At 40.3% G+C, this 15,895-nt stretch overlaps 2 protein-coding genes across 3 annotated transcripts in view; one reads left to right on the plus strand and one right to left on the minus strand.

Moving 5' to 3' along the window:
* rpl38 (ribosomal protein L38) overlaps positions 1-15,895 on the minus strand; it is a 1,062,689-nt gene that overhangs the window by 665,627 nt on the left and 381,167 nt on the right. The gene's annotated exons all lie outside the window — the stretch shown is intronic.
* sdk2b (sidekick cell adhesion molecule 2b) overlaps positions 1-15,895 on the plus strand; it is a 452,414-nt gene that overhangs the window by 353,443 nt on the left and 83,076 nt on the right. For both annotated transcript variants that reach the window (XM_049563134.1, XM_049563135.1), the window contains exons 5-9: positions 445-578; positions 5,730-5,841; positions 10,343-10,533; positions 12,229-12,312; positions 12,481-12,675. In XM_049563134.1, the coding sequence (XP_049419091.1) occupies positions 445-578; positions 5,730-5,841; positions 10,343-10,533; positions 12,229-12,312; positions 12,481-12,675 (716 nt within the window). The remainder of the gene's footprint in view (positions 1-444; positions 579-5,729; positions 5,842-10,342; positions 10,534-12,228; positions 12,313-12,480; positions 12,676-15,895) is intronic.

The raw sequence follows: 15,895 nt of genomic DNA on the forward strand, positions 1-15,895 counted from the left end.
AAGCCCTGGGTTGTTATGCAGGGCTATCATATTTCAGAAGGAGCCATAAGGAGAAGTATGAACAAGGGAGGCTGTCAATATTTCCGCCTTGCTCAGTCAGCACCAACACAGTGTTTACACATTGTAAATCGATATACCTAATGCTGCTTGAACAGTGTAATTAAAATGTTAAAATGCTTAATGCCCTTTTCAGCCGTGGGATCAAGTGTGGACAGACAGCCAGACTCCAAACATATTTAGCACTAATTAGGCAGTCGAACCTTTGAAGGCTGAAAATGTATTGTTTTTTCCAAGAAGCTTTCTTTGTACTTCTTAATTTTGAAAGAGCACAGAAAAGTGTTTTTTAAATAGTCACTCACTGGATTCATTACACCTGTCTTAACTTCTGCTCCTGTTATCTTTTATACTCAAAATGTCTTAAAATACTTTGTGTTCCCTCCTCAGTGCCATCACTCTGGACAACACCCTGGTTATTCTGTCGACGGTGGCACCAGATGCCGGGCGCTACTATGTCCAAGCAGTGAATGACAAGAATGGAGAGAACAAGACCAGCCAGCCCATCACCTTATCAGTAGAGAGTGAGTAACCACTTACTGTATAATATGCACACATTCTGTAATCAGCCAGGACAGGTGTGGATGGATTTTAAAATCTTGCAGTATCAGTTGTGGAAAGTTGCTGTTACAGTTGTCAGCATAGCCCTGTTTCCACCGTGCAGTACAGTTCAGTTCAGTGCACTTTTTTTTCCTGTTTCCACTGTGAAAAGTTGTGGATGGCACCAATGGAATCGTTCTGTACCGTCCCCATGTTTGGTCCCCCCTCTGTTGGGGTACCTAGCACTCAGATCTGGTGCTAAAAGGTGGAGCTGTGAACACTGCAGTCTGATTGGTCAGTAGAGGACGGTCACTCTGCTCAGGGCTGAGTTGTGTCTGGTTTTGAGGCTCATGTAACCACTGTTCATACTGTGGAGAGTTTTATTTGTAAACTGTAACTATAAAATGAAAGGATGTTTTGCTGCCTCTCACAGCAGCTGGACTGCCGGCAACTTTTAAGGTGGAGTGTTTACTTGTGAAGTTACTCAGTGCACGAGATGATGACATGAATCCATCAGCACACCTTAAATTTCACTGTGACAACTCTGACCGTTACTTTAGTTTTTATATGACGTACACTTTTAGTAGTGAGTGGATCTTCAAGCGTTTATATATTAATTTCAACCCAGTCCTCACTCGGAGAGGAAAAAAAAGCATCGTGGAGCGTAGTTCCTGTGGGCTCCAGCAACACTAAACCCCTGAGCTTGCCTGAGAAGGACTAAATGCACAAACCTGCTATTCTTAAATATCCCATGGAGAGAGACTCTCACTGCAGCCTGTTCTGTTTTGTTCTGACAATGTCGACATGCAGCCTCGACGAGGTGCAGACTGATAAAGGAGGAAATACAGTGAGTGCTGGACGGAGCAGTGAGTGACAACAACCCTGCCCACATTTAAGAGGACTGTTTGTGGTGGAAACGCTAGGGTCTAGGTTAGGGCTGGGCGATATGGCCAAAAATGTTATCACGATATATTTTTTCATATTGATTGATCTCCATTTTTATCACGATATGTAGTTTTTGCTGATTCTGCCAGTTTGGGGAGCATCCTGATTGGAGCTTCAAGAAACAAGAGATTCATTGAAACTTAACAATAAAAGTTTAATAACATAAAACACTAAATAATATGCTTTTCCAATATTGAGAACAAAATGTTTTTTACAGGGTATATGCAGGAATCCTGAGGTTAATTTCAATAACTTTTTAAGACTTTTTTAAGACCTTCCAAAAAAAACTTGGGATTCGATTGTGAAAAAAAATTTGAATATTCAGCCTTTTTTTTTCTCCCGTTTTATTTGGGGGGACCTTGAACGCAACACTAATCATGCTGTCCGTTTACAGTTGTTTTTTTCCCCTTTAGCCATATGTAAACTCAAAGAACGAGAAGCAATGTCAAATAAAAGCTTGAACTTATTGAAACATTGTATATAAACTTACCGCTTCTCACATGGGGTAATGGCTGCAAAACATGACTGGATAGACTATTGTTTTGCTAAGCTGCCACTAGCGACGCTAACAGCAGATGAAGAGGTCTTGCTAGGCTGTGTGTGTGGAGTCCGGGCAACTTGAGGCCGCATAGTTAGACTCTCTGTGTAGTCATTGGGATGGTGCTGTCTCAGGTGATTGAAAAGGTTTGTGGTGTTTCCCGACCTGGTTGGTACCAACCGCCGGCATATTTTGCAGACCGGCTTCTATGCTCCTCGTCACTTTTGAGGTAACGTTATCCAAACCACTTCCACACAACTGACGTCGCATTATCTCTTTTTTCCAACAATATCTTCGGTTCCGGATGATATAGTGATGTCGCTTTCACGTTCTGCATTATTTTTGCCGTCCCTGACTTCAGTTTCACTCATTTTTTCTCCTTTTTCCAACTTTTCTGTTTACCTCCCATCACAACTGTAGCCACGCTTACAATGAGAAGTGGGCGTATCCTGCCTGCATGGCATATGGTAGCCGGCAGACTCTGATATGCTGTTGTTGCTCTTACTTTTGTTCTATGATATCCATTTAAAACGTCCCATGCTGATAATTGAGATTGATCAAAATTTTATCGCGATCCCAAATTGAGATCGTATGATCACCCAGCCCTAGTCTAGGTACCATGTCTGAAGGGTTACTGTTGGTTCCAAAGGTACCATACTGAAAGTGTTTGGTGGAAACGGGGCTCATGTGTTTTGAATGTAAAATCTTCATTTGTAATGTAACTAGTAATAATAGCAGAGGCGACTGTGGCTCAGAGGTAGAGCGGGTCGTCCACATATTGGAAGAGCAGTGGTTTGATCCTCGGCTCCTGCAGTCCATGCGTAAGCGCATCCTTGGGCAAGATACTGAACCCCAAATTGCTCCCGGTGGCTGTTCCATCGGTGTGTGAATGTGTGTGAATGGTTAATGATTAGCAGGTGGCACCATGTATGGTAACCTCGGCTACGAGTGTGTGATTCTGTGTGTGAATGGGTGGATGAGACCTGTAGTGTAAAAAAGCACTATGTAAATGCAGTCCATAAAAAGCACAGTATTTCCCTCTCAAATGTAGTGAGACACAGGGTGCCATTATGCAGATGATACTAGTGCGTTTTCACCAAAGTGAAATTTAGAATGAAGGTCTACTTTAACATTGTCGTACTCTGAGATTTGACTATCCCTGCCACCTCCCTGCGACATCTAAATAGCTCAACCTTTATGATCAGATTTCATTTCCCTAGCACTGAAGTGTATCCGTATCCATATTTACACATTGTCACAGACACACACACACACACACACACACACGGGAAGAGAAAGCTGCAGGAGCGAGGACACAGACACACTGTTCTGCTGCCAAGTAGTTCTTAATATTCACCAGCATCTTGAGCTGCCACGACGAAAAACACAAGATACACAAATCAAACCAATTTGGTTGGCTTCAGCTCAGCAGAGTGAATTATAAGAGGAAAGCTAACAGACAGCATCTTATGACATGCTAGACTGGAGTTTAGTATGGATGTGAATGAGGAGGATGTGGATAACATATTACAGTTGACAACACAAGGGAGCAGAAATAGGCTGTGGTACATATGGAGAACAGTGGCAGGGTTGATTATACTGGCACAGGACCACACACGCACACATGCACACAGATTCAGGTTAGATCGAAGGCCTAGTGGGAGGTCTCAACTTGGCAGGTCTCAGGGAATCGTGCCGTGCATTTACATGAACATTACACACATGTTCCACATATGCACACACACACATTGACGCACAGGCTGCTGGGAGAGCCAGGGCTGCGAGTTGTGTGTGTTCGAGTCAGTGCTTGCGTTTTACTGTATGTGCACGTGTATCTGTCAGTATCTGCTACAGCAGCTGTTCCTGCAGCGACGCCTCTGACGATGCATTTCCCAGGAGCTTTCCTGGCTCCGACAGCCTGAGACTTGGAGAGAGCGAAGGTCAAGGAGAACTCTGAGGAGACAAGTGTTACTCGTGTTACAGTTTCCATACTCTGGACGAAGTTTTAAAAACTCGATCCTAACTTTAACAAGATGAAGAAATTATAAGTATCGCTTTTGTGCCATTCATTCTAACTAGAGCTATATCTATATATCTAATTTGAGAGGACAGACACAGGAAGTGTCCACGCTCAACAGTCAGACAGGAGTCAGGTTAATTTCCAGGGCTGGTACCTGCAGTTATTCCACAGGCTAGTTAATAACATGTCAGGCAGGAAATCCAAAGTGTGGGATCATTTTGAGAAGGTGAAGGACGAACCCAAGGTGATATGTAAACTCATCTTCATTGGTCGACTACAAACATGACGTATCATCTGAAACATGGAAGTAGCTACATGCCCATTAGCCCACAGCGTCATTAACAGGTGGCTCGCTCAGTGTGTGACGTGCACTTGTAGATAAAATATAGGCCTATATTAATGAAGGTTCATTAGTATGGTTTGTGTTTCTCTGTAATGTAGCACAGTGTCAACAATGTTACTGATACTATTCTTTCTCACACCTTCAACTCAAACCATTGTGTTGCCCCGCCCAAAATATATCATTTAATAATTAAATTAATATCGTAAACAGGCAGGCGACTAGTCGACTAACGGCCCTAAACGATGACTGTTGGTCAACTTGGAAATTTTATTGGGGAACAGCCCTAAAAGACTGTTTAGACATTACAAACCAATTGTAATCAAATATGTCACAGCACTGGAACTAGACACTCTAACTTTAGTTTCACTGTGACTTTAAGAACTTTGCTTTGTCCAATTTAAATTTGCAGCAGGGTTTTTCTGGTGACTAGCAGTCGAACCTCGGTGTTGTCAAGGTGTGTGTGTGTGTGTGTGTGTGTGTGTGTGTGTGTGTGGCCTGTACACAGCATCTAATGACCCAAGATTGGTAAGATTGAGTCATGACAGCCCCTGTAGCTACATCTGACATGTGCAGCCACAAGCGCACTCCCAGGGCATGATGGGATTGACGGATCAGTGTGAGTTTATCACAGACATGACACATCTCAAGCAGCACACGCACACACTGTGCTCTCACTGCCATGGGCTGTCTGTCTGTGATGCTCACACACACTTTCACACATACACACACACACACACACACACACACACACACTCACACCCACACACACACACACACACAATCAAACAGACATAAACTAGTTTGTACATGCAGAGTTTCATACACATATGAAAATGTGTGTATATGCGCACGCACACACACACACACACACACACACACACACACACACACACACACACATGCACAGCAGCCGTTTCACCCCTTCAGCTTTGTGTTTGTCAGGCAGTATTTTTCTATCCCTGTTTCTGGTTCTCCAGCAGACATCTTATTATACACAGTCAGTGCACTGTCTCGTCCTATTCGGCCCGTCTCTCTGCCACAACTCAGATACACTGTGTGCATTGGTCAGTTTCAACATGTCACGTCAATGAGGGCCCGCAGAGTGCACGGGCTGGAAATGAAATGTATAGGACACCAACATCCAGAGGGCTCACCACATTCTGTCTCTAACAAATATATCTAGTCATATGTATCCATCAAGGTAATTGCTCTCTGCTTAACCTCTCCATGTATGTGTGTGTTTGTGTTGGTGTGTGTGTGTGTATGTGTCCGTCTGTCTGTCTGTCTAGATGTAGGTGGTCCAGCAGACCCCATCGCCCCAACAATCATCATCCCTCCCAGGAACACCAGTGTGGTCACAGGCACCTCAGAGGTCACGATGGAGTGTGTTGCCAACGCCAGGTAAATGTGCTGCAGCTGCAGGGTCACGATATCAGATTATTAAATTATTGAGGACAATTCAAAATGGGAGATTTGCAAGGGGCTCTATTAACTTTTATTTTATTGAATTATTATTTATTTATTTTCAGTAAAAAGCTGTTTTTCAGCATTTTCTGTGAATTATCCAGAACAACGGGAACAGTGATTCTGAAAAGAGATTTTTCTGGTTTTGTTTGTTTTGTTTTGTTTCTTTCTAGACTTTTTTTTTCCTTTTTTTAAATGTTTTTTCTTCTTCTTTTCTTTTCTTCTTTCTTCTTCCAGTAAAAGTGTTTCTCAAATAAACACAGTTTTCAGCGTTTTCTGTGAATTATCCAAAGCAGCATGAACAATAAGAGATTTTTCAAGTTTTTAACATTTTTCAGGGGTTTTTTTTTCTTTTCTTTTCTTTTCTTTTTTTCAGTACTTGCGTGTTTTTTGTTCGTTTTCTTTTTCTTTTCCTTTGTTCAAATGAAAACTGTTTTTCACAATTTTTGGTGAAGAAAGTGATTTTTTTTTAAAAAAAATATTTTTTCCCCACATTTTTTTTCTTTTTTATGTTTTTCTTTTCCTTTTTCATTTTTTTTTCTCAAAATATTTCCTTTTTATTTTCACAATTTTCTGTAAAGAAAGTGATTTTTTTTTTTTCAGGGTGGTATTTTCCTCACATTTTTTCCCCTTTTTTTTAAAATTGTGTTTCTTTTCTTTTTTTAGTAGTTCATTTTTTTCCTCAAAATGTGTCCTTTTTAATTTTTCTTATTTTTCTTTTTCCGCTAAAAATATTTTTTCAGTTTTTTCTTTTTTTTTTTCAAATAATGTGGTTGAACAGGACCAATGATTATAGAAAGAATTTTTTTTTTTCTTTTTTTGGTAGTTCATGTTTTTTTTCTTTTTTTCTTCCTTTTTTTCCATTTTTTTTCTTTTCTTTATTTCAGTTAAAACATCACAGCATTTGCTGTAAAATATCCAGAGCAACAGGAACAATGAATCTGGAAATTCTCCTTTTTTGATGATGCCTCAACACCTGGGCAAATAAAACCAAAACTGCATTTAGCATTGGATACAACTAGTAGAAAGTGAGAAGATATGTATTTTTGTAATTTGGGTGAAATTACCCTTTAACCTCCTGTGTATACATTAAAGGTAAACTGCTGTTTAAAAGTCTGGAACTTCCTTTCACAAAAGCTTGATTGGGTCCAGTCAGATAGCTGAGAGGACTATTCAATATCTCTGAACTGTCTTTGATGCTTTTAGGTTGAAGAAAGTCCTCATTCCAAATAGATTTGTATGAAGGGTTGCCAAATAAAAAGAGGAATGTTTTGTAGATGGAGAACTAAATGCTGTGCATTGGTTCAAGTAGGCTGACAACTGAAAGGGCACGAAGAGACAAAGATCCCTCTAAGCTACGGTTCAACAAGAAAAGAAGGAATCACCAGTCATTGGTAAAAGAAACTAGAAGCTTAGCATTGAAATGTGTGCAGATTTAAAGAGGAACAGGTTCCTGTCTCAGTGCACAATAATGCTTAGAACCAGCTGGAATTAACAGGTTATGTGTCACTATAGCTATTATTCAGACTTCCTGAGGTCACACAAGGTGCTTAGATTGCTTGAGTTTTGAAAGGAATAACAAGTCAAATACTGGAATACCCTGAATACAGCCCCTTTTTAAAAGTGTTTAAAAAGTCCTTGAAATTCAAACAAATCCAAAACGCTGTCCTATATTCTGACCAAAGTTTTGTTCAGAGATTATAATTAAATTATAATTAATTATTTAACTCAGGTATAATTAAATAGCTCAGGATCAGAGAGCTTTTACTGAGCTTTTACTTTTCTTTCAATTCTAACAACAAATTAGTAAAAAAAAAAAAAATTATTGATAATTTAAGAACATAGACTTGAAATAAAATAAGTGATATAGTTTTACAATTTGCCTCAAATATTCAGTAAAAACAAAAACGATCTCTCATTTCTTTAGTTTGTGAACAACAACAGTAACTCAGTAACTACTTCTGTATACAATATTAATAGTTCAACAAAATAAAATCTACCACAAATTACACATTTAAACAGCTCCCAAATACAAAAAATGCCCCCTGGGATCTATATATATAAATCAACAGGTGATTTCCTTCTTTTAGTAAAATCCTAAATGATTGAGTTGGTTTTTTTTTTCTCCCACCTGGACCTTTATGCTCTGCCATTTCTCCTCTAATCATCACGCTGTAACCTGTGACAGGCTGTTATGATACCACAACTATCACACATTCACATACATGGAGGTTTTTGTCGAACTATGAGCGTCACATAGGTTTACATTACCAAAGGGTTATGACACCAACGCTGTGCTGCTGCCAGAGGAGCCGCTGAAGGAGTTCCCTCTGAGCAGTAAGTCACTAAAAGAGTCTGAGAAGTCCGGGGCTGTTCATAAAACATTCAGGACGCCACAGTTTATTCCACACTACTGAAGCTGCTCCTCTTTTTGGAACCACTGCAGAGTCGGTTATAATTTTGTTTTCAGCCATGCCTGTTGTTGCCGTGGGTAATGTTATGACGTCAATATGTCAACAAGTCAAAATATTTCGCATATCATGATATGAATTATCATGAACAAGATTATATGGCACATCCCTAGTGCACGCAGTCAGTAGGTGTGGGTCAGGCAGACGGACGCCATTCAGAGTTCAGCTGTGGTGAGTTTCTATGGTTACGTTGCCGCGCTTGCTCTGAAACTTCCAGTTTTGTTGAGGACTTTTTCACAGTTAAACCTAAATAGAGTATGATAAGTAACCCTTTACTGAAAAGAGACATACACACATGATTACATCATTTATTTTTTGTTTAATAAAAAAAAATGAAATGAATGAATTAGTTGCTGTGAGTACAATGCTTGAAAATGTACAGAAATAGAAGGATAGGATTCAGGTTAGCACTGAATATCAGCTGAACATACTATGGACTGATGAATCACTGTTTAAACCTTTTCGGTCTAACCACTGTGTCAACTGCAGAGGGACCAAATAAAAACAGACACTAAATATTAAGAGCCCAATTGCACCGTTGTGGGTCAATAATAATGACGCTTTCATTGACTGGAAAAAAACAACATAAAAAAATTGAAAGACATTTGGGGGGTAAAATCCAACAGTATTCTCCTCTGTCATTCAGCACTGTGAGGACGTCGGCTAAATGGAAGTTTAAATCATTAAATTCTTCTTTTTTAGGGCCAGACTTTTCCACATGGAAATAAAACATTTGATGTCTGAATCACACTGTTTTTACTTCTGTTAAAATAGTTAACACTGAAGGAAAGCTGAAAACTTTTGACGGCAGTGTGTTTGTTCCAAATTTGTACAAGAAGAAGAAGAAGTTCGACAGTCACAAAGGGTGATAATTCATACAAACATTCTTGGTGCCCATTGTGCTCTAACAAGAATAAAATACACCTTACAAATACTCCTTAAAGGGATAGTGCACCCAAAAATGAAACTTCAGCCATTATCTACTCACCCATTTACCGAGGGAGGCTCAGGTGAAGTTTTAGAGTACTCACATCACTTGCGGAGATCCAAGGGGAGAGGGGGTAGCAACACAACTCCACCTAATGGATGCTTACAGCGCCCCAGATTCGACATAAAAAGTTTTTTGGAAAAACGTCATTTGAACTCTGTTTTTAGCCTCATTGTAGCCTGTCGCTCTGACTGCCTCTCGGTGCACCGCGCTCACATTTGTGCGCTTGCGCAAGACCGTGAGACATGGGCACCACGTTCATGTTTGTTCACGTGCTTTCGCTGGTCTTGCGTGCAAGAGCGCAAACGTGAGCGCGTTTTTTTTTTATGTCGGGGCTTCAGGACACTTGGATCACTACAGACGAGCAGTATGGAGATATTTTTTAGTTTCAATTATGTGTTTTTTGGACGTTTGAATCTGGGGCGCCGTCAGCCTCCATTAGGTGGAGTTGTGTTGCTACCCCCTCTCCCCTTGGATCTCCACAAGTGTTGTGAGGACTCTAAAACTTAACCTGAGCCTCCCTCGGCATATGGGTGAGTAGATAATGGCTGAATTTTCATTTTTGGGTGCACTATCCCTTTAACACGTAGATGTTGTTTTTTTCAAATGCTCTAGGATTTTTATTTTTATTTATTTTTATATTTTTTTGCACAACCATTCCATTATAATTTCTCTTGTGTTTGGAGACACAAGTGCTCTTGTATCTTTGGAAGATGCAGAATCAAAGTCGACTCCTCCACTAATGACATCCCTTGATTCATGAAATAGTCAGTCTGAATTGATAACACTTGGCATCATCTCCACCCATACACAGATATTTTTCAGATTTCACCACGCAGTGCTCCAGCAGATTAAACAGATTGATGGATATGTGTCACATCGGACCAATGTTGCAGAACCACAATCATTTATCATAAACCACGGAAAAAGATAAATTCTCTCCGAGATCTGAACGTATCTGAAACTTTTCACCCTGCAGGCCTCTCATCAAGCTGAGCATATCGTGGCGTAAGAACGGCGTGTTGGTGACCAGCGGTCTGAGCGACTTCAACCGCAGGCTGACCATTCTCAGTCCCGTGGTGAGCGACGCCGGCTTCTACGAGTGCGAGGCCATTCTCCGCAGCAGCAGTGTGCCCTCAGTCAGTGCTGGTGCTTATCTGCACGTACTGGGTAAGAATTATAAGCTGAAATGTGCTCTTGTCTGTCCCCAGTTATTATTCCTGAGCACCTGCAGCAGGACCGTTGACATCCTGCCTTAAACATGCACATTTGCAGGTGACAGTATCTTCCCATTACAACTGTTGCCACTTTGGTTCTTCAGTATTTACACAAACTCAAACACCATTCCCAGGCCCTGATGTGAATGTCTACCTATCACCGCGTCCATGCAGGTTTAATTAGACACTGCATTGCGAGTTGTATTGTTACAGTGGACCCTGAGGACAGAAACACATACGAGAGTGAAAGCACAAACATTAAGGAAATCCACATCCAAATGAGCTGTGATGGGAAAGCTTCGGTATCTTTGCCGCTGCTAAGTCAAAATAGGTTCATCATTCTTTGCTCTCGTGTTTTGTTTGTGTTTTGGTATTTGCAGCACTTATCTCAATGTTTGTGCTTTTGCCTTTTTGTATAATATGTTTGGATATTTTTAGTATTTCAGGATTTGGAGCACATTTTCAATAAGTGTTCTCACTCTCTTTCTTTTTGTCTGTGAATTTCACCATGATTTCTTTTTCAGACCTTTTTATGATGCACAAGGTAAAGAGAAAATGATGTGATTAGTCATAAGGCATAATCGGTGTATGTGCTTTCATATGGCAACCCAAATAAAAGACATTCTATTTCCATTGAGCTACATACATCAGCTAATGTTTGAGAGTAAATGCAGCATTTAGGTTTGCGAGTTCAAACAAAAGAGCTGGTATGAAAATGATATAAAGACTACTAGTGGCAAAGTTATGGCTGTGAAGTCATGAGGCGGTGAGGCTAAAGTGTTATTGATTTAAAAAGGGAGGAAGCTAATGGTTGGCCTCAAGAAACTGTTTAATAGCATTGCTTGAGTCACTCTCATTCCATCCCACTGAAACACTTTGATGTTTTCAAGGTTGTGATGTGATTCAAAGGACTAGGTGTGGTGAACTTTTCCCTTGATGTAGCCAACTGAGCCTTTCCTCCCCCCATCAGTTTGAGAGATGCATTAAAAACCGTGAGGGTATACCAATTACTGATTTCTGAATCAGACTACTGTAAGATGACATTATTTTTTACCTGCTCTATTAGTAGTCTGCACCATTAGCAATACTTTCAAAGCAAAAATGTATTTAAAGAATCACTTCCTGGATCCAAAAATGGAGAAAATTCTCACTGAATTTAAATAAAAAGGGGGTCGCATTTTGGTGCACACCTGAGTGTGATTGCTGTGTTCACACCTGCCCAAACGAACCACACTTAGGGGGCAAACGAAGTTGAGTTCGACTGAACCAAACCAAACAGGGCAGGTGTGAAAGTCTCATTTATCCATTTGTATCTCAAGAACTTCCCAGACGCCCTTTCCAATGGGGAACTGAACTAAAAGTGAAACTTAGCTATGCTCACTTCTGAACCATTTTTGGATTCTTCATTCGCGGAGGCATGCGAGAAAAACATTTTCTTCACAAATTTGCAACAGAGAATGAGGTCATCTGGGGGATGAGGTGGCTTTATCTCTTTATCCTCTATCCATCAATTATAGGTGCTGTCAGTTATTTTTTAAAGATCTCACACAGTGTCACTGAGGTACTCGGGATGATTACAGTTGCAGGTTTGCAGTTTTGCTTCTTATTTTATCAGTATGTCATCTTTTCTTTTCACTTCGTCCCTCAGAACCTCCGCAGTTTATCAAGGAGCCTGAGAAACACATCACGGCTGAGATGGAGAAGGTGGTGGACATTCCCTGTCAGGCACGAGGTCAGCAGTGTTTACGAATATGTGTGCGTTTTAGTACAAGAATGTCAAAGCTTAATTAGTAATTCCTGTCAGAATGCTCAAAGGATTAACTATCATTGGAGATATTTTATTTCTTTAATGTTAGACTGAAACATGTCTGTTAACCCCACCCACACTCTGCCTCTGCAGGAGTGCCCCAGCCAGACATTGTGTGGTACAAGGATGCTTTGCCCATCAACCCAGTGAAGATGCCCAGGTACAGGGTGCTGGTGGGAGGCAGCCTTCAGGTCAACGGCCTTCTGCCCGACGACACCGGGATGTTCCAGTGCTTTGCCAGAAATTTGGCAGGAGAAGTTCAGACCAACACATACCTGGCTGTTACCAGTGAGTGCTCCAGCAGCTCTTTAGGAAATTGTTTTACAGATAATTACTGCTATTAAAGTACAATGTGTTTTGTTAAAGCTCAGAATGAACCTTTTTTTTCCCCCGCAGAATAGTGTTAAATCGTTACACAGCTCTCTCAAGCCCCTTGTCAGATTCAGAAAAGACCACGTGTAATTGCTTTTTAAAAATGGAAAGCAATTCCAACCTGTAAGTAGGGACAAGAGCAGCAGCAATTTTGTGCTTTAAATGGAATTCTGTCAACTCCCGCAATTTCTGCTTCCAAAATTACTGCAAGTTAATTGACAGAAGATAACACAAACGTCATTTTTCATCAGAATTCGGGAAAACCACAACATTTTTTTCTCCACAAAGAGGTCAAGAAAAATGTTAGTCTTTAGACATGGTTTTGGCTCCAGCAGTGGCACTACCAGTTTTTTTGTCAACCCCTTATTATCTCACGCGTGTGTGTGTGTATTTGTCTGTCAGTAGCTAATCTCACAAATTACTGGACCCATCAGCCTAATATTTTGTGTGACCATTTATGACTGTATGCTCAAGGACAGCTGGTGGTTGTGGCGACTTGAAATTTAAAAAAAAAAAAGCATATATATATTTCATTGACCGCTCTTTTTTATACTGTCACCGACTGCTTACTCCTCACTCTTCTTGAGCAGCAGATAGGGGCCAAAAATTATCAACAAAATCACACAGCAAAAGGCTAAAAACAGGCAAAAAACAAGCTTTATATGAGGTCTGTTGCAGGCCATATTTTAGCCTGTGGCATGGCCCAAAAATGACTGACATCCATAGAAAAGTTTGGTCTCTTTTTGAACAGGAGCATCTGGAGGTTAATTTCATACCATATCAGGTATGAAATGGTATGAAATGATATGGTATGACCCTTCAAAGTTATGACAATATCAAGAAATCCCCAATTTTGTTATCTTCGTCACCATCTTGACTGTAAAGCCCAGTTCAGACCAAAGATCTGCAACAAGACAAGTTGAAACAGGCAACTACTTGCAATGTGTCATTCTGCAACGTTTTAAAAACACGCCAGTTCACACCAGTGCAACTAGGTGAGACGGTGTATCATCTCTATGCAACAACTCTCTGTACTTCTGTTCTGATTTGCAGCTTTTCAGGTTTATTTTGTGGCTGAATATAATTTGTAGCTTCTAAAAACATGAATGAGGATAGTGATAGTGAGATACTGGCTACAGTTGTATTTGTAGTAGTGATGAAACGTTGGAAAACATATAACAAGCATCAGATGGACTGTATTCATAATAAATATGCCACACAATAATATAGGTAAGCAGTACTAAATTGGTTAGTCAGTGAGAATGTGTGTGTGGGGCATAAGCACATACAGCGAGCAGCACCAGAGACACACCGTCCAACACCGGAGCACCTGCTGCAGCAAGTAAACACGCCGTCTGCGGTCATGTTGTCTTGACCAGCAGACTTCACAACAGGCTGATTGGCTGTTGAAACAGGTGACGTGCCTTATGTTCTAAAACCAGGCGATTTGAGTTGCAGGTGACACCATCAGCCGGTTTGAGTTGAGCTCAGACGGCCAGTTCACACCGCTGCAGCTTTCCTCTGTAACGTTCTAAAATGGTTTAGTCTTGTCAGGAATCAGTGGTCTGAACTGGGCTTTAGGGAGCCGGTTTATTTCACCACTGTCATGCATACACACTGGACACACAGCCTGCGCCGCACTCCCTGTTTCCTAGTCCACATGCCCTCAGACACATCTGCACGTTATTGAGAGCACTTTTCTAGTTCTAGACAGAAATATCTCAACTATTATCAGATGGAGTTCTTACAATCGTTCATGGTCCACAGAGTTTGTAGCCAAACAGCAGTTATGTGGAGGTCATCAAAAACACAGCAGCAACAAACAAACAAATCTACAAACGTACCTGAAACTGCTCATATATGGCAACAATAGAACATCTACTCATCTCTCAAGGACCTCACGTGCTGCTATATAAACTACTGTGATTCAACAAACAATAAACTGGGGACTTAAAATCTGAATGAAAGCTGGTTGCTCCATATTTTGGTCAAAATGTAGAAAAATCACAAAGAATTTTTCTTACAAGAGAAATACACTTACACTTACTGACACCTCCTTCTCTTGTTTCTAACAGAAATGTTACACAATGGAGATATTTTTAATCTGACAGGACTGTGACAGCAGCACAGCAGTGTTTTCATAATGTAATTGAGGTGTTGTAGTCAGGTGACAGTATTGACAGAGATGAGATTCAGAGCCAATCAAGCAGCACTAATTAACTGAACATATCTTGGAGAAAATGTGTGCAGGACTTGTTCATGTTTGTTCTGCAAGAACATGTCTAATTAATTTTTCCAGAAATATAAAACTTTATTTGCAGTCTGTGAGTTACTGAAAACTGTTTTCCCGACATTACTTGGACTTTGTTCTATAAACTAAAAGTCATCGTAAAAGTCAACCTAAGTAAGGTAACCTATGAAAGCAGCAGCAGGTGAGAACAGACATATTCAAAGGTGCCAAAGCTGGCCATGTGGACGCACAGCGGCTTCTACCTGGTCCAAAAACTGTGTCAGACTAGGGCTGCCTCCTAATAGTAGGGGTGTAAATCACCAGCTTCATCACGATACGATATTATATCGATTTGTTTGGATGACGATACGATGTTTGCCGATATCACAAAGTCTGTCACGATACGATTTTGATTTGATTCAATTCAGGAGCCTGCGATCGATATGACCTGATATCATATGCCCATCTAACACAATCATTTACATCAACTCACAAAAACAACTAGAATATGATTTGACCATTTTATTTCTGAGCTCTTCCAGGTACCAGGCATTTAAATGAAAAACAGTATTCTTCTGTAACAAAAAATAATAAAAATAACCCTGTTCACTAAAGTCTCACATTTCTCGTGTTTAAGTGGATTTCAAAATAAAGATGTATCTTTAAGATGACGATATGGATCCATGTTTTCATTTTGCATTGATGTAATCGGATCATTAATCAATGAATTGATGTATCGATGTGGATCAATGTATCATTACACCCCTACCTAATAGTCAACCAAACGTTAGTCGACCAGAAAGGTCATTAGCCGCTAAGATTTTATTGGTCACTTAGTCAAAGAAACAAAAAACAAACAAACATAAAACTCTATTAGGAGCTACGCCTTGTCAAAATAGATCCAAA

Source organism: Epinephelus fuscoguttatus, linkage group LG20, assembly GCF_011397635.1.
Source record: "Epinephelus fuscoguttatus linkage group LG20, E.fuscoguttatus.final_Chr_v1".
NCBI lineage: Eukaryota > Metazoa > Chordata > Actinopteri > Perciformes > Serranidae > Epinephelus > Epinephelus fuscoguttatus.